Genomic DNA, 25,695 nt, shown 5'->3' with positions numbered 1-25,695 from the left:
GGTAATCGCTTGAAGAATGCAATGAGGCATGTGGGTTGGGGGGTTCGGGAATTAAATAGAAGCGTTTTCATGCTGTGCATTGTTGTACAAAATCATCCATCATCATTTCAACAGCAGGTCCTTGCTACTCTACAGTCGAACCACAGCTCTTCTCTGGGACAATGTACATACCAGAGATCCCCTGCAGCCCAAACCCTCAAAGCCAAAGTCCGTCTGGTCTGTCGCATCCATGGTCATCGAGTCAAGCACTCTCCAAACCGCATCTTCAGTGATTCTTCATGACCGCCTACGTTTTGCTGCCTGCACTTCTCTGAGGTCATCCTCAGGCCTGGCTCTCTTGTAGGAAGAAGCGCTGGCACCCAATTCCTCGATGGGCTGGATATTCAAGCCCGGGAACTCAACCTCCCCGAATTTTCTCTTAGCCATGCACTCGGATTCGGCCATGATCCGGTCATCGTCCAGTGATGTCCAAGCCACATCAACATCCCGTGCCCATTCGGGCAATGGCGGCCAGTCTCTGGGCCGGGCATGGCTCATGTACGCGAGCACGGTCCGATCAACGAGATCAATGTCCTTTCTTTTGAAATGCCCAACGGATCGCTTGCGCATCACCTCTGCGAGATGTGACAAGGCCTTCCGGCATTTGAGCTCGTCTGTGGCGGCCGCATCGATGACCGACTTGAGCCTCGACTTCATGGAAATGGGTCCTTTGTTGAGAAATTCTGAGACTGTTAGATCCGTATCCTAGGTATCTCGGTTTGTTTGGCGGGGCAACTTACTCTGAGGCATGTCGACAAATGCCTTCTGATAGAGCTGGGAAGAGAACTTGCCCAGAAGTGGGAGATACTCGTGAGAAGCTGTAGCCAGCAGTCAGCTCTCACTCAGTCCTTGCCATCACCCCACCCATCTTCACAGGTTGTCACAACGTACAAACCATCGACTTGAGTGGCTCACTCAACACCTTGCAATGGACCTTGGCCGCGAAGCTTGGGGCTGAAACCCAGTCACATGAGGCGTTGCACACCGGATGGCGGAAGGCGTTTGAGCTGTCGCACTCGGCCAATGCCGTATTGATCGCGTCGAGGAGGCGCTTTTGGAGAAACGCCTTGTCGACCCGATGGTGTGACACGGAGATCAGCCGATGAAGATCGCTCAGGAAGTAAATCCCATTGGTATCAGGGTTCATCAAAGTCCTCAATTGGCCTTGGTCGAGGTCGAGTGTGGCATCCGATTGTCGGTCGGCTGATCCAGCAGTCTCCATTGTACTGGTTTTGTTGCTCGCTGCGAGGAGGTGGTAATCCGACAGACTCGATATTTGGTAACAAAGAGGCACCTGAACGGCTCTTGTGTTACTGAGAACAAAACTCGAAAAGCTCTCGAGTGAAAAGTCTGAAGGGAAGAAAACGTTCAGGCAGCAGTCGATCAGAATCAAGAAGTCGAGGAGGGAGCAGAACGCCCTCTACAATAACGGAGGGGGGTCGTCGGGTGGCCCCACTTGCCGGATTTAACACTAAGAGGGTGCGTTGATTGTAATCGTATTAACTGTTAAAAGAATGCAATGGAGCATGTCGGTTGGGGGTGTTGCTTGGGAATTAATAGAAGCGATTTCATGATCGTGAATTGTCATTCCTCTGCAATCGACGCTCTGCCTCCCATATATGTGTCTAGTGACTAGCTTCTCCCTCGGAATATGCGCCAATCCTTGCCAATATCATCAGATTTCTCGCCCATTTTCCAGTTAAGATGTTGAATGCTATGTCCCAGATCAAGCTCACGCAAATGCTTGCCCCCATGACGCTTAGGTCCCAGCGTGGTGCTTCAGGCCCATCACACACGTTTTGCCGCTCTTCCGCCCTCCGCATCGTGAGGAGACCGACCTCTCTTCGACGATTTCGCGCTCTCGCCGGTTTTCAGGATAGACTGCGGAGTTGCTCGCTGGGAGTAGGCGGTTTGGGCGCCACCACAATACCGAGACGTGCTAAAACAATCCGGCATTTGTCCTCAGGTGTGGCGGCGGCAGCAATGTCCGACTTGAGCGCTGATGTGTTGACCTTCCTTCCGAGATGCACTGAAATGGTTATTTGTCAGTCGACGTCAACCGTACCGGGGACTGGGCTGATAGCGAACTCACCTGGAGAATCCTTGTGATGAACTGCGGCGATGAATTTTCCAAGCCCTGGGAAATATTGATCAAGTGCTGTAAAAAGTAAATAACCAACGGTCAGTGTCCAGTGTGATCTTTGATCGGCATGGACAGTGAGGCCGTACACTTCATCTGCCCGAAGATGTCACGCAAGACCCGGCAATACACGTTTGCCGCAAACTTTGGCCCCGACATCCAATTGCACTCTTGATGAGTGCACTTCTGGTAGGGGGAACAGGTGGGATGGCCGCATTGGTCCAACTCCGAGTTGATCGCGCGAAGAATAATGGCCTTGGGGATCGAGCGGGGAGTAGCCGCGCTGACCCTCGGGCATCTGGGATTGACTAAGGAGGCGATGGAGCTCGCTGACGAAGAACATGCCGCCGAAATTGGACATCTCCAACGCCGCAGTTTGGCTTTCCTTGAAGCCGACTTCGACGCCCTGGTAGTGCATGTTGTTGAATGTTTGAGCCGGAAGATGGGTTTCACACCCTCGTGCTGCTGAGCTTGGCGAGCTCTCGACAGAGCAATGTTTGGTGTGGTTGGTGAGGAAAGTCGGTTGCTCACCTTTTTTGAGGATTAAGATCGCTCAACTTCCTGGACGGAAGTTGGAGGAATTGGAGGACCTGGTGTGGTAAGTAAATCGCAGAGAACCTGCGTTGACAAAGAGGCAATGAGAGACTGGAGCTGAACCCTGTCAGTTAGCCCCACACGCCCAAGCAATTTGGCTCAGAACCTTCGCGCTGATTGGTCAGTGAGTCTGGTTGCCAGCTGGAACGACGTTTAAGACAACGACCGACCTCTCTCGACGCATCGGAACACATGGGAGACATGAACAACATGCGTTGACATACCTGTTTGGGGTGAGGAACTGCAAGGGGACGGCCTCTCAGTTAGGATTGCACAGAAAGTTCCGAATAAACACTGGAAGTCCAGGTGTGTGTGAGCGGATTCGAGGTTTGTCGTGTTAGTTGAGGAGGGTAAACATTTGAAATTCTTCCTGTCAAGTCGGTGTCCAAGCTCGAGAAGAAAGCGTGTGTCGGTGCCTAGGAGGATTGAGTGAAATTCTCCCTGGAGTCCCCGGTGGCTTATTGCACAGCCCACGCTCAAGAGCTTCGGATTTTCCGCTTTCACACACACACACACACACACCCACCCAATACCTTGGGTTTTTCACTTCCATCACACATCTTCCATCACCCCGCACATTTCCTCAATCCTACAATCCCCAGACGACTCCAAGAGCGATTCCTCTGGGAGTTTTGTATTCCAACCATCACTCGGTAAGTTTATACGATGTCGACGTCGGATTTTCAACAATCCGCACATTATCCTGCAACTTGGCTGACGTGGAAACTAACTGCGACCTTCAAGACAGCCATGACCACAAAACCCAAGCAGGAACCATGGGAGACGGAGATGGCCGAGTGGTAGCTCCGTCGCGAAGAACGGCGCCAATTATTTCAGGCGATGGTGGAGCAGGCCAAAAAGAAGGAACGAATGCAACAGGAAGAAGAGCAGCAAAAACGTGAAGATCGCGAGCGTCTTCTCGCCAAGCACCAAAAGCTCGACGACGAAGAATCCACGATCAACTCTTATTCCCCATCACTCGTCGACTGGACCAACCAGCTCTTAGACAAGGGCTGGAAGAATCACGAGCTCCTCGACGTTCTCGCCGAAACACACCTCAAGCTGACCGATCTGTCCAACCGCGCTTCTCTTGCGAAGCAGCAGATCCTTCGTCCGGAAGATATTATTCGACATGACAAGTAGCACCAGCCGGTTTCGGATTCCGCGGCCAAGCAGGACCATCAAAAGCACCACCCAACTCCATACTCTCCGGACAACGTGAAGCCGGAGGACCTGGGAGGTACCGACGATGATGGTCAGCAAGACGAGATGTGGGATCTTCAAAACCGTCTCTTGGGTAAACAGCACAATCATCGCAAGGGAAATGTCAAGTTTGGCGAGGAAATGATGGAGGGTTATGCCCGACGGAAGAAGGGCCAACGGAAGAAGCGGGGGAAGAAAGGCAGACGGGATGATGATGAGGAATGGTGATCAAGTAGCGGCCATATGAAACGGAAATGTACTAGTCAATGTAGTTTGTTTGTCTACCTGATCACCGTCCTGCTGTGTTGTGTTGATAGCAGATCCAATCCCGTCATTGTCACCGTATTATATCTGGTCTCATTTCGTGGGCTTGAGTGGCGCACGAGGACTTGTCCGAGAGAATTTAGACTATCACCGGTCACCACAAGCTTCACAACGCTGGAACCTATCTAACCCTAACACATTGAAGCCGACTCGGATGATGAGTCCTGAGGTAGTAAGCCATGAAGAGCAATGTACTTGGCAATTCTCAAACTCTCATCAACTAGCTGAAATCACAGTTGTCCTGAGGATGGGTCTTGCCAAACATGTTTGAGGCGGCACATCTGATCAAGAATAATAACAATTAGATGGAGGACTTGGGTAGTTGCCCAAACAAAGTTGAATAGAGGCACTGTTTCAAGGATTTGAGAGAATTCCTTGAAATCTCGGGGAGGCCAACGGTGGAAAGACAATGAAAGATCCTAGCCTCTCATTTTCCCACACATATTTTCTAAACAGGGCCTGGTTGTGTGCATTAACAACCCAAGCAACCTTCTCCCTCAACCCACATCAACAACTGGGGTTATTCTCTAAGCACAGAATCCTACCTGAGGTCTTTTTCTTTCTTTCGCTCCTTGGGGGGGGGGGGGGGAGATAATATTTCCTCAAACTTCACGGGTTGACCAGGACCGACTTTCGAGACAGCCAAGTCGGCAACAACTTCTACACCCCCCTTCTCAAGTACTTGTTTCTGCCGATTGTCGGTGAGTTTCTATTACATCCATATTATACCTGAGTAACAGAGATACCAAGATATTCTGTTGGACGCCTGCTAACCGACCCAAGTTGAAGTCCAGACATTCAAGTCACCAGCGATCATCATGGCTCCCAACGAGACATTCGCAGAACGCCGTGAGCGCCTGCTCTCGGAGCAACGGGAGCATCTGCTTGCAGAGATTGAGCATCTCCAAGCCGAGAGAGACAACATTGTTCTTGCGGCTTCCACTATCCGCACACTTGCCACCAATTTCCGACAACTGGGCTGGGGAGAGTACGACTTCATCGATATCCTCGACGATGCCATCGCTGAATTGAGCGACGAGGCTTGCTACATTGGGGTTATGATCGCGTACCTGCGTTTAACCATCCCGCGTCCGCAGATCCTCTACCATCCGTCCCTCTACCAACTTCCCCTCTATCAGCAGCCGCTGTACCGGCAACACTCACCGGTAAATTGGGGCCATCTGTCAACAACCTCAGCCATCCAGGTAGTGAACCGGTTGTATGAGCCAGAGAGCATTGTCCACAGGCTGCAGAACGTGGATCACGAGCGACAAACCTGGGCCTACGAGTCGACAGGCTCGGATTCGGCCTGGGAGCCCGAGCCGGATCCCTTTGACCTCGGGCAACAACAAGACCCGGTCGACGATTCAGACCAAGGCCAGCCGCACGGATGGTACTACGACCAGGACGACGACGAAGACAACCAGAACGACCAACCGGATAGTTCGCCAAGGACCGATCCACGCGATGGTTGGGGATATGAGCAGGAGTTGGATGGCGTCGAATCCGCCGACGAAGAAATGTGGCAACTCGAGGACAGAATGCTCGAGAACGACAAGCGGCGCATCAGGACAGTTGGCCGTTAAGCAAGGACTGGTGGGCTGCTTGTCAATGGGGAAGGAAACAATGTGGAAAAGTCTATGGACGGCGGAAGAAGTGGCCTCGGAGGAAGGAGACGAAGGATTGACTGATGGGGGCAGTCTTTAGTGAGGAGGGCTACGGCGGCAATGAGCTTTGCCATCCTGCGGAGTCATTGCAGGGTAAAATCTCGCCTGGATGCAAACCCGTTGATGCCTTCGGGAGTCCTTGAAGATCGATTCTCGCAGTTCCGACTCCCGTCAACTGGGACAGCATAGACTCCAGGGATAAAGACACTGGACTTACTCAAAACACTCCAAGAATGATGATCCAGATTCGCTCTCGTGAATGAAACTGTTGCCCCTACCGCGGTAAATCTAAGCTTAAACGATTCATGGAAACCTGGTTGGGAATTTAGATTATCACCGGTCACCACAAGCTTCATAACGCTGGAAGTTATCCAACCCAAACGCAACAGCGTAGATCCCTTGAACATGCACACATGAAAGCCCCAACCCCTTCACGTTCTCGGACTCCTCAAGAACCCAACCACACCTCCACAATACCCAATCAACTCATCCAGCCGTGCCCGCTCCTTAGCCTGGCATGCCCGCCACTGTTCCAGCTCGCGCAACAAGGCCGGGTCGGCCATGACCAGGTCAAAGTGCAGCCGCAAGAACACGGCCATCCACGCCTGCACCAGCTCGTAGTCGCGGCGCGCTTTCAGGCGGCTCGTCAGCGCCCGGATGAAGTGCAACAGCTCGTTGGAGGACTCGTCACCGTCGCCGGTCGAGAGCGAGCGAAGCTCCAGGTCAGCGGCTGATGGCGGGAGCGATTTGAGGTGTTCCAGGAAATCGGTATCTAGGTTACGGTTAGCTGAGGTCAACAGAACGCAAGATAGTGAGTGCGAAACGTACAATCCCCTGACCTGCCGCAGGTCAACAACTTGGAGGTCAGCGCTTGGCGGTCCTTCAACCGATCCAGCTGTGTCAAGCGGGAGGCTCCCGGCTCGGGCTTCTTTTCCTGCTCTGCCGGCAGCAGCGAGGCCGGTCCGCCGAGCGACGGCAAGAAGAAGGGCGCCTTCTCTGGTGCTTTGGGTGGCTCCTTGGGTTTGTTACGGGCGCGTATCAAGTCGATATGCAGCAGCGTCTGCCAGCGGCTCTTGGGCACCAGACTGAGCGTGACCATTTCTTCGCTGAGTTGATCAACGGTGGGTGCCGTGATTCCATCACTCTCCTCCTCCGCGTCGCCGGCCTCGTCGAACGCCGCTTCAATAAGACCTTGGCCGCCCTCTCCCGAGGCAGTAGGAGCTGTGACCGTGGCAATGTCGGCATCCGAGATCTGGCGAGTCGGAACGTGCCGGAACAGTGTGCGGTTCGTCCATAACTGCACGCCAAGGTCTCCTTCGACGGCGCCGGCGAGGTACTCGCCCGTCGCAGAGAAGGCGAGAGCTATGCAAGGACGCTCCAAGCGGAACGCATCGATCAGGTGGCTCGTGGGAAGATCCCAGACACGCACCACAGAGTCCGCCGAAGCAGCCACGATCCAGCGTCCGTCGGGCGAGAAGCAGAAGTCGTTGACTTCACCGCGGCATCCCCAAAGCTCACGAATTGTCTGTGGGGTCTCGATGTCGACGACTCGGATAGAGTGGTCGTCGCACGAGACGGCGAGCAGATCACTGCCTGGATGATAGCGGCAGGCGGTAATGCGCACCATGGGTGCCCAGTCCAGCTCGTCGACCAGATTGCCCGTAACAAAATCCCAGAATTTGATCTTTCCGTCAAGGCCGCACGACACAAGAGTGCGATTGAGCGGATCGACAACAAGACCCGTAACAGCGCCCGTGTGACGACCAGTACCCGGGGCGAAGGTGCGATGCGCGCGGAGCTTTTCAACGCCGTCGAGCGTACGGAGCTGCTGCATCTTGAGCTGGCGCAGTTGCGCTGGGGTGAGGCGCGACGGAAATCGCTGGCGGTGGCGCCCAGACTGGAGGTTAAAGACGTCGATGCTGCCACCAGCCGAGCCGACAACCGTGAACGTACCGCAGGAGCTGACCGCGATAGAGGATACAGGTTCACCGTCACCCGTCTTGAAAGCCCAACGACCCGCGCGGCGACGGCCCCAAAACCATGTGCGGGCCCAGGGATCGCCCTTGTGGCCGGTGACGACGCTCTCCCACCCAGTCGTCGCGCTCAGCTCCGCGTTGGTCGGGCGGGCCTTGTCGTTGCCCTTGTCCCAAATCACCTGCTTGCCAGGCATTGCGCCCATGCCGCCGTCGCGGTTCAACGACGAGGCAATGCAAGTGATCTCGGGAGCCTTCAGGTCATCGAGCGTGGTGGTCGGGCCGTGGTTGCCGCCAGCGAGGATGCCCATCTTGCGGGCCTTCTTGCGAATGGCACCCTGGCTCAACTCGGCGCTCTGGCCATCACGGCGCAAACTCCAGCCCCAAAGACTACGGTCGCGGCCACCGCTGAGCAGCCACTTACTTCCGGCTTCGGCACCGTCAAAGTCGGATGGCAAGAACTGCAGGCAGCGCACAGGGGCTGCATGGCCGCTGCGGGAGTGCAGGATTCGGGGAACAGGAGAGAATGGTGACTCATCAAAGATCCACGACTTGAGCGAATTGTCGAGGCCGCTGGTGACGATGACGGGCTGGCCCGCAAGGAATTCAATACGGCTGATGCCGCCGCGGACTTCGCGGTCGTGCGATGGCGGGTTGTGAGCGCTCCTTAACACGCCCATGACGCGACCTCCTTTGTTGAGGTCCCAGAAGGTGACATCGCCACTAGCGCTTGTAGCTGTGGCCATGACACCATCTTTGCGACCATCCGGACCAGCGCCTTGGCCGTCGCTGCGGAACGAGATGCAAGTGACTGGCGCGTCCTCAGTGCCGGCAGCTTCCAGAAACAGGACCGGCTTGTCGGTGAGGACGTTCTGAATGACGAGCGGACCGGAGGCATAGGCGATAGCAAGGAGCGAAAGGGCAGTCGAAGGCTGGAGGCAGGTGACAGCGCCGCAGTCAGGGTGAGGGGGCAAAATGGTGTAGATGAGCTTGCCGGTGCTCACGTTCCAGATCTCAACCCAACCATCACGGCGGCCGACGAAGATCTTGTTGAGGAAAGTGGGCATGCTGCAGATACCTCCAGTGATGTCGTTGTCGCCTTTGCGGGCGGCGGCGGTGAAGAGTGTGGTGTAATGTTCGAAGGTGTCTGATTTCCACACTTCAATGCGGGTCGTTGCGCAGCCAACAATCCACGACCCGAAGATCAAAATTTGGCGGAGAGGCTGGTCGAGGTCTGCGGGCATCGGGAGCTCGGCGACCTTCTTGCCTCGTTGGAAGGCCCAGAGTCCCTGAGGCTCGCCGCATTGCGGGTTGCCGTATGCCGCAAAGACCTTCTCCTTCCAGGCATGGGTGGCGGTGATATTAGCGGGAGTCTGGGGGCGGGTGACGAAGACAAGATTGAGACCGCGCTTGAGATCGTAGGTCTGCAGGGCGCGGCCGACAGAGGTGGTGATCTGGAACGTGGTCTTGCCGAGGGGGATGGAGGTGAAGGGGACGCCGGTAGGAGACACGAGACCAATGGTCTGGAGAGGTCAGCGACATGCGATTGAGAGTCCAACAGAGGAGGGCAGCTATCTTACTCGATAGGGCGCAAAAATGGCCGAGCCTTGCTTGCGCTTTGGCTGGGACTTGCCGGCGTCGGTCTTCTGGCGCTTGACCAGCGGTCGGTCGGGTTCTGAGTGCGGCATTGCGGCGGCCAGCTGGCTTAGGTAGCCAGCATCAAAGTTGCCTCGGTATGGGTTCTCGTCCTTCGTTACAAATGGGGCCACGATGGCTTGTTGTCGTTGTGCTTGTGTTGTTGGTGGACTTGGTCGTGGTCAAGCGGTTGAAAGTTTTGGATGGGACAAGGACAGCAGCAGCCTCGCCAGAAATTTCCAGCCACACGGCGATCCGCTGTGGCTATCCGGACCCACTATCGGCACTTGGCAGCTCCGGATGCCGATGGGCTCTGATCTCAGGGTTAGGGTCCACCTCCGGTTCCAGAACATTTTTTACATCGAAGATGCATCCCGTGCTTCACATGGAATTTGAGCAAGCCACCCAGACCGCTTTTCCCGGCTAGTGCCTGGGAGGTACCTATGCACATGTCAAAGTTACTGCGCCATGCAGCAGCAAACTGGACCATCTGGACGATTTGTGTCCGAAAATGGCAGCATGTCACACGACCACCTGCAGTGTTGGGAAATAATGGACAGTCTGTGGATGGATAAGCAAACAAACGACATAGCAAGATCAGCCTCGAATTGCGGTATGGATTTCTCAATGGTGGAAAACGCTCATTCTTTGCTTGCCTCGGTCTGCGTCATGGTTGTCTTGCTGGTGGGATCCCAGGGTTGCCCCTCCAGACCTTGGTCCCGGCTTTTGTCTGGTTAACTGACCCTCCCCACTGTTCCTATTGCCGGGTTCTAGGCTTTTGACATCCGACAGCCGCTGCAACCACACACGTATCAGTGCCATTGACTCGGCGTCCGCCAACTCATAAAACTTCCTCCTCCGCCATCTGGGTTCTGCTTCCCAGCCTTTGCACCAGACATACCCTGGCGCAATCAAGTTCACTGGGGATTCTGTGTCAGTTCTTGGCTAATTCTTGAGTTGGTTAGACACGGGAACCGGATAATCCCCAGTACCGATATTTGGACATATCCCCATCCATTGTCTGTACAATTCGCCACATGCTCTTCGCGGAACCACCAATCTCGCTGACACGACCTCACACAGCACACCGAACAGCCACCCTCAACCCGGCACACATCCAGGGCCTGCCTTCCGACACCATGGAGCCTGACAAGAAAGTAGACTCGGGCGAATCCCCCGTGGCACAAGCAGAAGCGGCAGCCAGCTCATCTCCGATCCCTTCTCCCAGGACCGGCCAGCCTGATCCCGAGACGGAAACCCCAGCTGCATCTACCGCTACACAAGACAAAAAGGATCCAGTGCGACCGGACGCTTTGTCCCATGCCACCGCTCTAACAGAATGCGCCATCGAGGAAGAGACAGAGACCCAGGACACGCCCCGTCTGAGCGCCCTCTCAAGCTCGGATCCAACCCATCACCGCTCCTTGCCTGAACCCATCCTCAGAAGCGCCCGCTCCTCTGTTTCCGAGGCAGGGGCTGGCCACCGGGTCAGCATCAGCTCGGTGCACAGCATCGCCTCGCTCCGTGGTATCTCTAGCTCGGCAGCCTCGTCATCCAAGACATTCGGTCCGTCAGAAACCCAAGCGGCTCAGTCCTCGGGAGACCCTTCCAAGAAGCCGGGAAGTGCTCAGCAAGCCGAGCGGAACGGAACGCGATCTCAGCCTACTAGGTCTAGGAGCCGGGCTCAGAGACGGTTTAGCGGCAGTACCGGAGCGAGTAGCCATCACAGCCCGAGCGGTGACCGCGGCGTCGTCCGCCCGGAGAAGGAGGAGCACAAGCCTGCCCCTTGGGGCGTCATTGGCGTGTGCGCCTTGGATGTCAAGGCCCGGAGCAAGCCCAGTCGCAATATCTTGAACCGGTTGATCAAGAACCGTGAGTTCGACGTATGCGTCTTTGGTGACAAGGTGATTCTTGACGAGGGTAAGTGTCCCATTCCGGTACCCATTACCGCAGCGACTGACCAAGAATAGAAATTGAGAACTGGCCCATTTGGTACGCCTCTCCCTCTCTCCTTGCTTCCCCATGCTAACGGGCCTAGTGACTACCTCATTTGCTTTTACTCGGATGGCTTCCCTCTCGAAAAGGCGATCGCCTACGTCAAAGCCCGCAAGCCATTCTGCGTCAACGATGTGCCGATGCAAAAGATCCTCTGGGACCGCCGACTCTGCCTTCGCCTGTTGGACAGAATCGGCGTGCCGACGCCCCAACGAATCGAGGTGAATCGTGATGGTGGCCCTCGTGTGCTGACGCCTGATATCTGCAAGTACATCCGTGACGTGAGCGGCGTCTCGTTCGACCCTGTCGACTCCGAAGCTGAGAAGATCCGCTCGGCACCCCCGCGCAAGGTTGAGCTCCTAGACGGAGGTGATATCCTGTCAGTCGATGGGAAGCTCATGAAGAAACCCTTCGTCGAGAAGCCCACGAGCGGGGAGGACCACAACATCATCATCTACTTCCCTTCGTCCGCCGGCGGTGGCGCCCGCAAGTTGTTCCGCAAGATCGGCAACAAGAGCAGCGAGTTTGTCGAGGGCCTGTCGGTGCCCCGCGCAATCACACAGCCCAACGACAGCTTCATCTATGAACGCTTTATGCAAGTCGATAATGCTGAAGACGTCAAGGCGTATACGGTCGGTCCTGCCTACTGCCACGCTGAGACGCGCAAGTCGCCGGTTGTTGACGGCGTGGTGCGCCGCAACACTCACGGCAAAGAAGTCCGCTATGTGACAGCTCTGAGCAGCGAAGAGAAGGAGATTGCGAGCAAGATCAGCACCGCCTTTGGCCAGCGAGTGTGCGGCTTCGACCTGCTGCGCACGAACGGCAAGAGTTACGTTATCGATGTCAACGGCTGGAGCTTCGTCAAGGACAACGAAGATTACTACGATCACTGTGCCAACATCCTGCGTGACATCTTTATGAAGGAGAAGCTCCGCAGAGACGCCGCCCGATCTAGTACAGTCAGCCCCTCACCGGACGCCGACTCCAGCCGGGCCTCCAAGGACAAGGAGGTCCCCGCGCAAATCAGGCAGAGCCTGGAACGGCAGTCGCGCGAACTGCCTGCTGCCGAGATTGCAACTTTGACAAAGCAGGATCCCAAGGCGGTCGTTCCACCCAGCCCCCTGGCGACGCACTTCTCGGTTGTCGCACAAGACGCCAACAGCTCAGCTCCGACATCGACTTCTCCCCCGATTGTCTCCACGGAGCCGGGAGCAGTGGAGGAGGAACAGGAGCCACCTCCACCGCCGCCACCCAAGCCAAGCTGGAAGTTGAAGGGCGTTGTATCGGTGATCCGCCATGCGGACCGGACGCCCAAACAAAAATACAAGTTTACCTTCCACACGGCGCCCTTCATCCGTTTGCTCCGTGGGCATCAGGAGGAGGTTTTGCTCATCGGCGAGCCAGCCCTAGCGAGCGTTTTGGATGCTGTCGACGAGGCCTTTGCGGAGGGCGTCGAGGATCCGAACAAGTTGAACGCGTTGCGCAATGTGCTCATCAAGAAGGGCAGTTGGGCCGGCACCAAGGTGCAGATCAAGCCTATGTTCCGCAAGAAGCAGAAGCCGGCCAAGGACAAAGATGACGCTGCCGAAGAGGCCGTTGTTCAGACGGACGATGATGTGGACGCCCAGGGACGGCCAGCGCCACGCACCAAACGTACCGACTCGCTCTCGGGAGTCACCATGTCCAAGTTCACAGCGGCCGAGGAAAGCCTGGTGCTTGACAAGCTCCAGCTCATCGTCAAGTGGGGTGGCGAGCCGACTCATTCTGCACGCTACCAGGCTCAGGAGCTGGGAGAGAGCATGCGCAGCGACCTCGAGCTCATGAACCGTGACGTGCTCAACGAGGTGCATGTCTTCAGCAGCAGCGAACGCCGCGTCGTTACGAGCGCGCAGATTTGGGCTGCAAGTTTCCTCCAGAAAAAGGACCTCCCTGAAGACTTCATCACGATCCGCAAAGACCTGCTCGACGACAGCAACGCGGCCAAGGACGAGATGGACAAGGTCAAGAAGAAGCTCAAGGGCCTGTTACGCAAGGGCAACGAACGACCTCCGCAGTTCGCCTGGCCCGACAAGATGCCTGAGCCGTTCGAGGTCCAGACGCGCGTCGTCCAGCTCATGAACTTCCACCGCCGTGTCATGCACCACAACTACGCCAAGTTGTACGGGACGAATAACGGTAACAGCGGAAGCAACGGTGACAAGAGCTCCCTCGGTGAGACAGGCTCATCGGCTGTATCACTCTCCTCGCTCGCATCCGTCAATTCGCTGTCACAGGCCAATGCGGTCAGCAACATCCAGGCGCGTTGGTGCTGCGGTGAGGACGCCGAGCTGTTCCGTGAGCGCTGGGAGAAGCTGTTTGCCGAGTTCTGCGACGGCGAGAAGATGGACCCCAGCAAGATCTCGGAACTTTACGACACGATGAAGTTCGACGCCCTGCACAACCGCCAGTTCCTCGAGTGGGTTTTCACTCCTCCGCGGTCCATGCTCGAAGAGGAGTACGGCCTGAATATCAGCGCGGGGAAGGACGCCGCGAAACAGCAGCAAGCTCAAGCACACCACAAAGACAGCGCAATAGATGACCGTTCTTCGGATGACAAGGACCACGCCGCCCATCACAGGTCGGTGCGGCGCATCTTCCACCGGCGGTCGTTCCTCAACGGCATGCGCAGCTCTGGCGAGGCCGAGTTGCCTGAGAAGTACTTCCATCTGCAGCGCGGCAACAGCCAGACCAAGGCGAAGACGGACGCCCGCTTCGAGCCGCTGCGTGAGCTGTACCAATTGGCCAAGGTGCTCTTTGACTTTATCTGCCCGCAGGAGTACGGCATCTCTGATAGCGAGAAGGTGAGTTTCGTTGACTCAGGGTTCTTGACGGGCAATATGCTAAACATTGTGTACAGCTCGAAATCGGCCTCCTCACTTCGCTGCCTCTCCTCAAGGAGATCGTCGAGGATCTCGAGGACATGCAGGCATCGGACGACGCCAAGACCTTCATCTACTTCACCAAGGAGTCGCACATCTACACGCTGCTGAATTGCATCCTCGAAGGCGGACTCGAGACCAAGATCAAGCGCGCCACCATCCCCGAGCTTGACTACTTGTCACAAATCTCCTTTGAGCTGTACGAGATGCCCACCAACGCGCCGGCCAAGAGCAGCGGCACTGGCGACGGCGACGGCGACGAGACCGACGGGGATGCTGGCCCGGCCTTCAACTACAGCATCAAGATCACCATCAGCCCAGGATGCCACGTCTTTGACCCGCTCGACGTCCAGCTTGACAGCCGCCACTGCATCGGCTGCGCCCCTCGTCGCAGCCTGACAGCCCATGCGGACTGGAAGAAGGTGATTGAGACGCTGCGGGCCAAGTTTCATCAGTAAGCTTCCTCCTTTTCCTTGTGCAAGGTTGTCCCTGCTAACCCAACCCCCCCTTCTCTCTTTAACAGGGTCAAGCTGCCCAAGACGTTCCTGGCCGTCAACCTGTCGGACGCCTTCACCTTCCAGGAGAAGCAGAACGAAGGCGAGACAAAAGGTGAGGAACAGCCGGCGCCTGAATCCGATGCTGCTGCGGACAGGCAGAAGGAAGGCAAGACAGAAGGCGAGGGGCAACCAGCGCCCGAGTCCGATGTTGTGGACAAACAGAAAGAAGGCGAAACAGAAGGTGAGGAGAGGCAACCCGCGTCTGCTGCGTCTGAGCCTGCCACGAATGCGGAGGAAGTTCCGGCGCCGGAGAAATCAGATGAAACATCAGAAGCGCCGGCAACAGCAGCAGAGACCGAGCCAGCTGAGAAGGCTGCCAGCTGAACAACGTATTTCCATACGTGAGAGGGACGAAATGAGCCGACAATGAGTCAGTGCAGCACCCATTGACCTCGGGGCAGTGGTCCGAATCCTGAAAATTCCATGGCCGGTGTGGTGCCTAGGCCGGTCATCTGTGCGCCAGAAAGGAGGAGCGAGCACACCACGGAGACTGAAGAAGCGGGTGATGGTTGATGATACGAATGAACCAGGACGAGGGGCTGAGCGGCGTTCTGGAAATTTCTTTCTTCAATTCGGTGTCGTCTGTCAGGGAAGGGGAGGAAATCCTGCGAAAAGCTCTCAGTGACGCAAACTGGGGTGATGGATGATGACCGATGGGGGGTTTGTTGGATCGGATGTTACTACTATAGGTATAGACAGGTATGAGTAACTAAACCTACGGTACTAGGGAAAGCCTGACATGGAATGGTCGCCTGTGTCAGACAGATAGCATGGAACGGCATCTCGAAGGCACTAGTGTACCGTACCCCCGCTATATGACTCAGGACTTGGTTCGGGTTCACTTCCCGACCGGCAAAGTCCGTGGATATATTCCATTAGTTATGTATTTATTAAGAAGTAGTATGCACTTATATGCTAGTCGTTCAGGTACTATAGGGCGGCATTTCACATCAACCGACGGCAAGGGTGTTGAGGGGTAGTCCCGGATCAACGCCGCGCAGACGGGATCTCCCATTCTCCCATAATACCTGGGCAGGCACCTCAGACAGGTGGCTTTGCTGCCACAGGAAATGTTTGAGGAGGAAACACGGTGCATGTGGTGGGGGGGAGGAGGAATGGAAGGAGGTGCTTTTTGGCGTTTTGGTTATTCTGCAACAATACAGAGGATTGGTGGTGCCCACATAGGCATTCGTTCTGTGTTTTGCACAACGGGCATCATTATAAAGTATTACTACTTGTTGGACAATAAAGGTGTATCGCTTCACAATAGCAGTATTAGGCACCAAATGAGAGGGGGATTCCAACCATGGATTGGGAATGTAGACGAGACCCGGGGAGCAACAGTATCACACTTGTTGGGTGATTGACCTGATGATGCCTGAAGGGAGAGCAGTGTGGTAGCTGTCGTACTCAGTCGTAATATGTGTACTCGTATGTGTGGGTGATCTCTGGTTCCGATTTCCGCGGACCGTTGGCGGGGGACGACGCGCGGACCGGCCCTACTTGCGTGCTGACGGAATGAATGATGGGGCTGCAGATACGTCCCCTCGTCCACCGAAGGAGGAAGTCAGGTTGGTTTGGTGTGATTTCGGCAGACAACAACAAGACCGAAGAATCAATGGTACCGGGGCCGTGTGTGAAGGTCCGGCCGTGGCTCTGGGAGTGATGGGTCAAGCGAATCGTGACTGCGTACGGAGGACGCATAATGAATCCTCTTTCTCGAATTTCATCCGTTCACAGCGTCCTGCTCGTCACAACTAGCCAGGTTACCTTCGGCTAAGGCACGTCACGCCGTGTCGGGCCTTCTCGCGCCGGTGTGGCCTGTACAGATGCGGATGTATGTATGTCCGGAGTACACATACTCTTACAGTAGTATGTACGTCCTAGCATAAAGAAAGGGTCTTTCGTCATCGCTCCCGCGACCGAGAGCCGCCGACAGGCAACCGGTGGCGTGGGGGAAGGGGGACTTACTACTTAGGTGCTGAAGGATGCTGCCGGCTGTCAGCTCGTCGGCCGAGGTGGAGGCCAACACGGAGATCCGGACAGACCTTTGAACTGGTTCGGACAGGTGGAAACAGGGGGGAGAAGAGGTGGGGTGAGGCCCGCGTTGTGTGTTGTGTGACGGAGACCCTTGCGAAGATCTGCCAGGGCTGCTGTCGCAGGCCACGCTTCTTTCAACGGCGTACCACCCACTCCTTGGCGGATCCCCGACGGGAGTGACAAGGACAAGCAGCCAGGGGCGGAATTCGTCAAGCTCGAGGCCATTTGTATGTACATAGTGTATGGCAATGCAAAGTCAATCCCGGGAGTGTGTAGCCGAAGAGAACCGCAATTTGTCATCGCATATGCTTCGAAGATCATTTTTGATGCCAAACATCAAGTATGTATGCGGCAGGAATCTAGATGCTGTCACGGGAATTGTCCCGGCTGCCCGGAAGCAAATACCGGCGTCAGTTTGGCCGGCTCGCTGGCTGGCTGTCATCGGCAGCCAGGAACAACAATGCCACCGGGCGGGCCAGCGTGTAACCTAAGCGTTGTTGGCGTTGCTACAAGGCTCAGTCCTGCCTCCCGTTGTGCGGCAGTTCCAGTGGTAGACCGAGAGTTAGTTATGGCTAAGCGTCCAGCGGCGTCCGCGTTTCGGATGGCGGAATGTTTCCATTCTGTTGTGATGGGGTGTCCACCAGGCTGAAACCGGAGACGGTTGAGGAAATTAGCTTGGTGGTTCTGTGCGCCCGGAACAAAGTGTGCGTAGCAGGAAGCAAGGCAGTCTCTCATGCCAGAGTCAGTCGATTGTGACGGGTCCGTGGCCTTTCCGCCGTGATCCTGCGGTGCAAACTGCCGAGTCGGTCCTCGAGGTCGGCGCTTCATCAACACGCGAGCCATGGCAAGAGAGCAGGCCACTATCAACACTGTAATTAGCGAGGGCATCGGCCGCTCGTCTTGCAGGAGGTCGGCGGCGACGGCCGCATGTGTTTGAGGTCAGTTGAGATGCGGAATGGCGCCCAATTGGCCGAGTACTCGTCGCGCTTGGGCTGCAAGACGGGAGGATCACCTGTGGGTGAACTTGAAACATCCAACGGTTGCTGGCAAGATGTCCACGACAGCGGCGGCGACGACTCCCGTCGGGGCGAGGGCGGACCTTGAACGTCCGCTGTTAGATATTCCGTACAAACTGACGAGAGTTCCGGACCACTGTCAGTGCTATGCCCAATTGCTCCACATGTACATAGGTAGCAGGTGGTTCAGGAAGTCATCGCCAGCCGCCGGTTGACGATGCGATGCTGATGCTGGCAAAGTCAAGCGGCGCTAGAACATTGAGGAGCTTCTGGAAGGTCACCAACGTCACCTAGGTAAATCGGCCCTGTCACCGTCGGCGCCGCCGTCGCATGATGGACCCGCTGTGTGGCCCAGGGCCCTGGCCATCGAAGCCCCCCAGAATATTCTCTGCCAGGGTGGCATAGGGCTGCCCTGGTCAGGCCGTCAGGCCATGGACTGTGAAAACAGGGTGTCTTGTTGGTTGAGTTCGGCTGTGTCTCGAGCTCACACTAGCTTCGCGATGATGTCCGTCAAGGTGAAGTTTGATGTGCCTCAACTGGGTGCTTTGACCATCTCTATGTCCATCCATTTCCCAGGCTGGCGAGCCTGATGATGGTATTACCACATTGGGCCACAAGAGTCCCAAAACGGAAGATGGGGCTCAATCGCGGGGGAACCGGTGAGAGGACAAACTCCCATTTCGGGGCCCAGCGGATCCGAAGATGCATAAGGTATGGTCAGAGACAGAGCGGGTTGGAGGCGGGGGTAGGTAGAGAGGGCGGAGATGGTGGAGTGACATTGATCCGCTGTCAAAGCTGTCGAGCGAGGCAAAACCGTTGGATGCTGATGCTGGGCTGCGGCGCAGCACTCCGTCGTAACCTGGTCCAAGAGATTTTGGGCTCAATAGTTGGTAGTGGATGCATGTGTGATAATGACACTGATGAACAATGTAGGTGGCTGAGGAGAACAAAAGGGTGCGGTCGGTCGCAAGCACGTGAGACGGACGGGAAGCAGTATCATCCCCGAGCGCTGCCCAATGTAGGTACCTATATGGAAAGCATTACGGAATAGGTACTTTACGTGCGTGCTTCCTTCGTGCTTTCCATTCACGCCCGGGCCCTAGTTGGAGGATTGTCAAGCCCTGATAGCGCTACCAAAAGAGAAGGAGCATCCAGGGCTTGGAAAACTCTGAAGGCTGCCTGATCCGTCAACCGCACCAGGGGAAAGACCGACCTCACCACCCGGATGTAACTTCAACTTCGGTGTCGAGAAAAACTTCAGATCGTATTGTCAACAACAAGAACAACACACAACGTGGAACATGGCAATTACCCATCCTCTCTGTCTGGCATTGACAGCAAGCCCTGTCTGGGGTTCTGTCCCACTCTTGCACCACATCGAATCCAGACAAATGCGGCAACGTCATGGCGTTCTCTCTCACCTTCCAAACGACCTGACGACGCCGTCCGGAGTACCCCGTTCAATGACGGCGGACCTTGACCGGGACGGTGACACCTTTGTCCACCTCATCTTGTAAACCTCATCGAGATAGGGCCTTCGATTGTTTCGAGTCCACTCCACAGCACATGCAAGGTACCCGGGCGTCGCCGTCACACTGCCATCGCGCACGAGGCATGTGCCACCCTGTTAGTTCCTCGGCGAACGAGGCGCTCAATTCCGACACCGTCCGGCCATGTTTCCTATTGTCGATACATACGGAGTACTCTGTACGGAATCCTGCCTGCAAGCGCCTGGGGATCGACGGCCGAAGAGAGAACGAGTGACGGGCCTGTGACAGCGCCAAGAGGGCTTTTAGGCTTGTGATGCTGGGGCCAATGGGGGCGTCATCCCAGCCAGCCATGGGGTTAGCTCACTAACTACCTTCGCGATGGGACTGATGACTGCGGAATAGCTCCAGACAGGCTACAAGCGCCTCAAACTGCCTCAGGCACGCGCCAGGATCCCAACATCAACTCCTGTTTGGATTGCGTGGTCCCTTTTCAACACATCCGTCTGGCGGCTAGCAAAAGAGCTCAACCAAGGTTCAACGGCTAAAAGACTTCTTATATGCGGCACTTATACCCCAATTGAACATACGCTCACCCAAGAAGGAGGTTACTGTCGCCCTCCACATCGCCGTAACAGGCAACCCCCGTGCCGTGTCGAATCAAGGGTGATCCTGGTCCCGGGTTCATCGTCCGATCTCTTGTCCCCTGCTGGAAAATGCGTGGTTTGAAGCGTTCTCCACCTCTGTCTATCACGCAGGGCCCCAATTCGATCCAGACCCTTCGCATACTGAGTACCTCGCAGATGATGTGCGCAGAATCTCAGAGCCGTCCGATCATGTCCTGGCTTCTCAGCTGGCTGTATCCGTTTCGTCTTGGATTGCCGGCTCCTTTACCGTGCTTTGGTTCGCCAATTGCCCATTTCCTTGTAACTAGCCGTCTACAGCACCCTCCTAAGCCCTACGAGTACACACACCACACCAGGGGAGTAAGAAATCGGCAGACGGGAGTACACTTAGACAGGATCGCTCGCGCTTCACCGGCCTTGTCGACCCATGCCGATTCCGGATCCGCTCACCTCGGCACCCGGAAGCCGTCCTGCGACGTTTCTCTGGTCCCGTCCGACCGTTGTTTCTGGGTGTTGACCGGGACCTGAGAAGGCGTGTGTGTCCAACTTGAACTGTTGATCCACCCGCGCACCCCTTCCTGGACCTCCACCTCGTCACTGAGCGACCCAGACTTCTAAAAGCCAGCGTCTCTCCCGTCACCCTAGGTCTGCAGCTTCCGACTTGGATATATGCCACACAAAATTCGAATTCCTTCCCGTCACGCCCCACGTTGAACAAACGACCATCGGCAACACGCTCGACACTGTTTGACTTCTCCCCCACGCTTCCCAGTCTCACCGGTCTTGACGGCATATAAAGGCCACGACGATATTCCTCCAGGACCTTGACAGCTTCACGGCCAATTCACTAGCCAACATCACCATCTCGCTTTCTGTTACAACGCTACTGTTTACCCACCTCCTTGCGCTAGTCTATTGTGAGATACGCATCCCGACGCACTGCAGGGCACTAAGCTAACGCCACCAGACAGGAACGCTTCTCATCCAAACTACCACCCTTTAGTCTCCAGTAGGTAAGAAGATTGGTCCCTTCCAACGTCTCAGGCTATTTGCTGACTTAAACCTCCAGACACTTCAACCATCAGACACCATGGCACTCGCTCACACCAGCAACTGCGCTCATGAGTTTGTCATGATCAAGACGGACAACACTCTCATCCAATGGACTTGCCACATCTGCCTCAGTGGGCCCTTTTGGTTCATCTGGGAGTGCCGGTACTGCAAACTCCACTCGTGCCGCAGCTGCTTGGACAGCTAAACAGCCTGGATGCGGTCACGGCAGATGGGCGTCGTGGAAGATGGCTCGCTACGTCTGAGGCAAACTGGGTATGCGGGATTGGTGGCGGGTAGCGTCCCCGGCGGCTCATTCCCACCGCATCCGCGGGCAGCGTTGCAGGTGAGTTTCATCTCGATGGCGGCGGTACCAGCAGCGCGGATTCCGTGAGCGATGTTTTCCAATGAGCGTCTTCCACCCGACGGGAGCTCTGGAGCCATCATGGACGGCATGCCGTCGTTTGCCTCGTCCAGGTCAAGGGTTCCATGCTGACACAGGCACTGATAGAGCAACAGCAAACCACCGGATCAGACGGTCATCGGAAAGTGGCATGGCCAAACCAAACGTCGCCTGTGACTTTCGGCGGTGATCCAGCAATCCGCATCGTTCGCCGACATGTGCGGAACAAAACGGCCACCTGCATACCGCTTCGCCAGCGTTGTGTCACGGAAGGCAACACCAGAAGGAACTCTATGTGTCCTCCCCGACGGCGCTCGCTCGCTGCTCAATCTCACCTCGGGTCTGTTGTCCAACTCCCGATGCTGCGACTTCCTTGCCGCCTTGCCGACCTTCCCCCTCCGCGTGGCACGACATGCGCCTCTTGCCCCGACTGTCCGGTACTTTGTCACGACCATTTGCTTTTCCGCGACCCTTCTGATTCTTCTTCCGCGCTGCTTTCGGCAATCCAACTGCGCACAGCACAGTACAGAGCCGATATGAAGTTACGCCATGTCACGGGACAGGACCGAGACGCCAGGCTGGACCCACGTTCACCTTGAACCGGACGGGCGTTTATGTTCGCAAAAAGTGTTTTGCTTATCGTTTCTGGATCGGATCGGAAAGGGTGTTTGCATTTGATAGACTTGGGAGGTTGGTTCTGTTTGCTACACTACATGGTTCTTCTTTTTGTTTTCCACTTCGCTTCTTTGCCTTTTCCTGCTTGATTCGGTGCCTTGGTTGGGAATAGACTTTGGACTAGGATTTGGGCACCTGCTATTACCGGTTGTATTCTGGAAGTTATTGGGAGGATCGGATAGGGGAGGGAAAAAAAGAGTCGGGAAAACGGGAAGATATGGAGGCTCGGTTTGGTTTCAGGCGTTGTGACAAGTAGAGCGGGATACAGGGAAAACTGCCTGATCAGGAAAAGGCGATGAAGCAAGGCATGGAAAAAGAAGAAAAAAGTAAATGAGAATGACAGTGACGAGTTCCCCGTTTGTGTTGATGCGCCTGCCTGTCTCAGTTCTTCTCCCCTCTCGTCATCTCGTCGTGTGTACTATCTTCAGGTAGCCTCGCAAGCGACGCTGCATCTGGATGCTTGACCCGGCATCAAAACTGCCGAGTTGGGCAAGAGACAGCAACTAGGGCGCGACAGAAGCAAACACACACCCAACCAACAACACCCGGCGCCGGGTGGCGGCGGATCGATCGATCGGTCAGCCCTGCTTGCTGCATGGTGCAAGCCACATGTCCATCAACATACATTACATACATATAACCCTATCCCACACCTATTACTTACCTATTAGTAAGGTAACCACCTCAAACTTGTGTCACACCAGCTGAGCTGGGATCGACGATGGCTTGGGATGCCTTCTCCAGCCTCCGATCGCAAGACACTGACTGAGCACAACCTCAGAGACATGCGAGAGCACATGACATGGAGTGGATGTAATGGAGGTGCGCGATGCGCCTCCCCTTTGGTGTTTTTGACTCTGGTATTTTTGGCACAATAGATATATGCATGACCCTGACTGATCTCCTCCGAATGCGCTTCCAGTACCGGCATCAGGGACAGTGGAATGTACGTACATGTACCTCGACAGGTATGTACGTACATACATCGATATCCAACCCCTGGCAACCAGGAACCATCCATCCATAAAAGCTTTGGCTCGTCCCGCCTCGCCGACGCACCGGATAAGGAGGAAGGAAACGTAACCGTCGCCTGCGGCCATGGTAGTATAGAATGTACGTATGTATGTACCTATGTATGTAGGAATCGACGAGACGAGGCGAGGCGAGGGCGAGGCGAGACGAAGCGAGATGCCTCACCCCCCAAGCAAAAAGTCCAAAAGACGGAACCGATCGATCATGCTTGATGCTGATGACGCGTTTTGCATTTCACGCCGGCCGCGGTGACAGCCACGGTGACAGTGACGGTCACCGTCACGGCCCGGAGCCGTCGGTGAGTAAGGTACGCTCTCCGGAGATGCATGGGCGTGGTGGCTGCTGATGTTCAGCTGCTGCTGCTGTTGCTGCTGTTGCTACGGTTTCGTTTACGCAAGTCCGGCAGGTATCTGCGTTGCGGTTAGCGTTGCCGGTGCCCATGTAGGTCGCAAGGCTTCGTCGGGACCGGTGCCTCGGACCTGGAGATGAGTGGGTGTGGATATGCCTGTCTTGTTGCGTGGTGCGTGCTGTCAAGCTGGGGCTGGCAGGCTACATCACTGGGTTTGGGAGGTGGTAGTAGTGATCGGGTACGGTAGTAGTTTATCTCTTGGGTCATCATCATGCGGCCCGGGGCGTTGACGTGGCTTGGCCTTTGACTCGGGGACCTGGGGTATGGATGTACATACGAGGCTGGGAAGTGATGAAGTCCCTACAGAGGAAGATACCTATCTACCTCGGGTACCTACAATTACATAAGCACCTGAAATTCATGCATCAAAAAGTCTCTACCGAGGTGCCTGCTCTTAGGTAGGAGTACTATAGGCTTCTAGAAGTCAGGAGAATGGCTATCGTGAAGCACGACGAAGTGTAAGTGCGCTGTGGTTATTGGAGGCATCATCTGTTGATCCTGTGACGCGACACCACCGCGTCCGAGACAGTAGACGCCGTACAGTACGACCGGCAGAAAGCAAAAAGAAAAGATTTTGGTCAAGCGGTGTGCTTGTCATTTCTCTGAGGCATGGAAGTACATCCTGACTGACAGATGACTGGCCACCATGGCAGTCACAGCTCATACATACAAAGTTACAATGACACCAATCCGAGGTTGTCAATCTGAGACATTCTCATTGACGCTGATACATATGTCCAATGGCTGTCAATGTTCCGAGGCTGTGGGCTGTGGGTTCGGGTAACTTAGGTAGTTGTTGGGGATATCCGCTTCAACGGCCAAAGCTTCGGTATTCATCAACACACGGATCAGGTGCAATGCAATCTCTGTAGCTTGCCCAGGGCATGTGCTTGGTTTTCCCAATACGCCGATTCTCAAGCAGATGCTCTAAAAGTGTTGATTTTGCGCGCATGTGCTTTTTGTGTTACCGTCGCACAGACAAACTTTACATGCCTAACCCCCCTTGTTCTTGTTCATCCCCCTTCCCCCCTCCTTCGGCTAGAGGACGGGATCGGCGCCGTTGGACCGGATTTCCCTACCTGCTACTGCACGGAGATCTGGCCCTCTTTTCCCCAATTGCCCCTTTCAGACACCTGCAGGCGACGTTGCAGCGTGATTGGCGCGTCTGTCAAGCGTGGGGTTTGCTGCGCGCGTTCGTGGGTGTCTCAGTTCGCAACCTTCAGTTTGCATCTCCCAATGAGTGTGATGGACAGTGCTCTGGTACACGATAGGATACGGAGTGCGGAGGAGAGTAGTTACTTGAGTCAGATCCAAGAGAAATGAGATGTGAAGACATCACATGGGGTAGGCTCCAATAAACCCGGAGATTGCTCTCGGAGACGTTGCTCGAGAAAGAGGGAGAAGAGAGACCTAGAACACATTAATCACATGTAATAGTGGTGTTTGCGTGACTCAAATGCAGGGTTACCGGCACTCCGGATACTAACGGCCGTTAGTTACTATTGTGTGGACTCGCTAACCAGGGTGCTGTTCACCTCGACCACGACGACAAGATATGCTTGATGGATCGCAGCCACGACAAGACGTCACCGTTGACATCCGAGAGACCGGGAGAGATCGGATACGAGATGGAGTTTCCAAGATCTCAAGATTCAGCCTCGCATTATTACGTATGTATGTGGCTGGCTGCACGGAGCATACTACCACCAAGGGTTTTGCCCACCATTTTTCTCGCATATGCTGTTGCTGGTGGCTGCATCACGGGCTGCCGTGATCGATCTCCCGCAGACGCTACTCCCCTGGCATTGCTACACCCCACTACCGAGTATTACGCAAAGGCGAAAGGGAGTGCCGGCGCGCGCATCTGAAACTCTGCTTTGGTGCGCTGACCGCCGCAAAGAGGTGCATGCGC

The 25,695-nt window shown here is 55.6% G+C and overlaps 10 protein-coding genes across 10 annotated transcripts; 5 read left to right on the top strand and 5 right to left on the bottom strand.

Annotated features, from left to right (window-relative positions):
• Positions 1–276: 276 nt before the first annotated feature.
• On the bottom strand, positions 277–1,261 carry VTJ04DRAFT_5604 (uncharacterized protein; the record flags this gene model as incomplete). The annotated part of the gene is made up of 3 exons (XM_069363737.1): positions 277–722; positions 780–857; positions 931–1,261. The coding sequence occupies 3 exons, from the start codon at positions 1,259–1,261 to the stop codon at positions 277–279; spliced, it is 855 nt and encodes a 284-aa protein (XP_069220553.1).
• A 649-nt stretch (positions 1,262–1,910) lies between these two features.
• On the bottom strand, positions 1,911–2,597 carry VTJ04DRAFT_5603 (uncharacterized protein; the record flags this gene model as incomplete). The annotated part of the gene is made up of 4 exons (XM_069363736.1): positions 1,911–2,068; positions 2,132–2,197; positions 2,269–2,275; positions 2,325–2,597. 4 exons carry the CDS (start codon positions 2,595–2,597, stop codon positions 1,911–1,913), a joined length of 504 nt encoding a protein of 167 aa, XP_069220552.1.
• A 1,016-nt stretch (positions 2,598–3,613) lies between these two features.
• VTJ04DRAFT_5602 (uncharacterized protein) lies at positions 3,614–3,916 on the top strand (the record flags this gene model as incomplete). The annotated part of the gene is made up of 1 exon (XM_069363735.1): positions 3,614–3,916. The coding sequence occupies one exon, from the start codon at positions 3,614–3,616 to the stop codon at positions 3,914–3,916; it is 303 nt and encodes a 100-aa protein (XP_069220551.1).
• A 1,202-nt stretch (positions 3,917–5,118) lies between these two features.
• VTJ04DRAFT_5601 (uncharacterized protein) lies at positions 5,119–5,886 on the top strand (the record flags this gene model as incomplete). Its single annotated transcript, XM_069363734.1, has 1 exon — positions 5,119–5,886. One exon carries the CDS (start codon positions 5,119–5,121, stop codon positions 5,884–5,886), a length of 768 nt encoding a protein of 255 aa, XP_069220550.1.
• Positions 5,887–6,398: 512 nt separating this feature from the next.
• Positions 6,399–9,628, bottom strand: VTJ04DRAFT_5600 (uncharacterized protein; the record flags this gene model as incomplete). The annotated part of the gene is made up of 3 exons (XM_069363733.1): positions 6,399–6,739; positions 6,796–9,463; positions 9,521–9,628. 3 exons carry the CDS (start codon positions 9,626–9,628, stop codon positions 6,399–6,401), a joined length of 3,117 nt encoding a protein of 1,038 aa, XP_069220549.1.
• Positions 9,629–10,714: 1,086 nt separating this feature from the next.
• VTJ04DRAFT_5599 (uncharacterized protein) lies at positions 10,715–15,369 on the top strand (the record flags this gene model as incomplete). The annotated part of the gene is made up of 5 exons (XM_069363730.1): positions 10,715–11,495; positions 11,546–11,567; positions 11,614–14,410; positions 14,467–14,942; positions 15,012–15,369. The coding sequence occupies 5 exons, from the start codon at positions 10,715–10,717 to the stop codon at positions 15,367–15,369; spliced, it is 4,434 nt and encodes a 1,477-aa protein (XP_069220548.1).
• Positions 15,370–15,416: 47 nt separating this feature from the next.
• Positions 15,417–15,827, bottom strand: VTJ04DRAFT_5598 (uncharacterized protein; the record flags this gene model as incomplete). Its single annotated transcript, XM_069363729.1, has 2 exons — positions 15,417–15,650; positions 15,765–15,827. 2 exons carry the CDS (start codon positions 15,825–15,827, stop codon positions 15,417–15,419), a joined length of 297 nt encoding a protein of 98 aa, XP_069220547.1.
• Positions 15,828–21,304: 5,477 nt separating this feature from the next.
• VTJ04DRAFT_5597 (uncharacterized protein) lies at positions 21,305–21,844 on the top strand (the record flags this gene model as incomplete). The annotated part of the gene is made up of 3 exons (XM_069363728.1): positions 21,305–21,398; positions 21,477–21,610; positions 21,776–21,844. 3 exons carry the CDS (start codon positions 21,305–21,307, stop codon positions 21,842–21,844), a joined length of 297 nt encoding a protein of 98 aa, XP_069220546.1.
• Positions 21,845–21,883: 39 nt separating this feature from the next.
• VTJ04DRAFT_5596 (uncharacterized protein) lies at positions 21,884–22,207 on the top strand (the record flags this gene model as incomplete). Its single annotated transcript, XM_069363727.1, has 1 exon — positions 21,884–22,207. One exon carries the CDS (start codon positions 21,884–21,886, stop codon positions 22,205–22,207), a length of 324 nt encoding a protein of 107 aa, XP_069220545.1.
• Positions 22,208–23,723: 1,516 nt separating this feature from the next.
• Positions 23,724–23,996, bottom strand: VTJ04DRAFT_5595 (uncharacterized protein; the record flags this gene model as incomplete). The annotated part of the gene is made up of 2 exons (XM_069363726.1): positions 23,724–23,784; positions 23,854–23,996. 2 exons carry the CDS (start codon positions 23,994–23,996, stop codon positions 23,724–23,726), a joined length of 204 nt encoding a protein of 67 aa, XP_069220544.1.
• Positions 23,997–25,695: the final 1,699 nt, after the last annotated feature.

The sequence above is a fragment of the Mycothermus thermophilus genome (assembly GCF_041956435.1).
Source record: "Mycothermus thermophilus strain CBS 625.91 unplaced genomic scaffold VTJ04scaffold_3, whole genome shotgun sequence".
In the NCBI taxonomy this organism is placed as follows: Eukaryota; Fungi; Ascomycota; class Sordariomycetes; order Sordariales; family Chaetomiaceae; genus Mycothermus; species Mycothermus thermophilus.
This window is presented reverse-complemented; position numbering and strand designations above follow the sequence as displayed.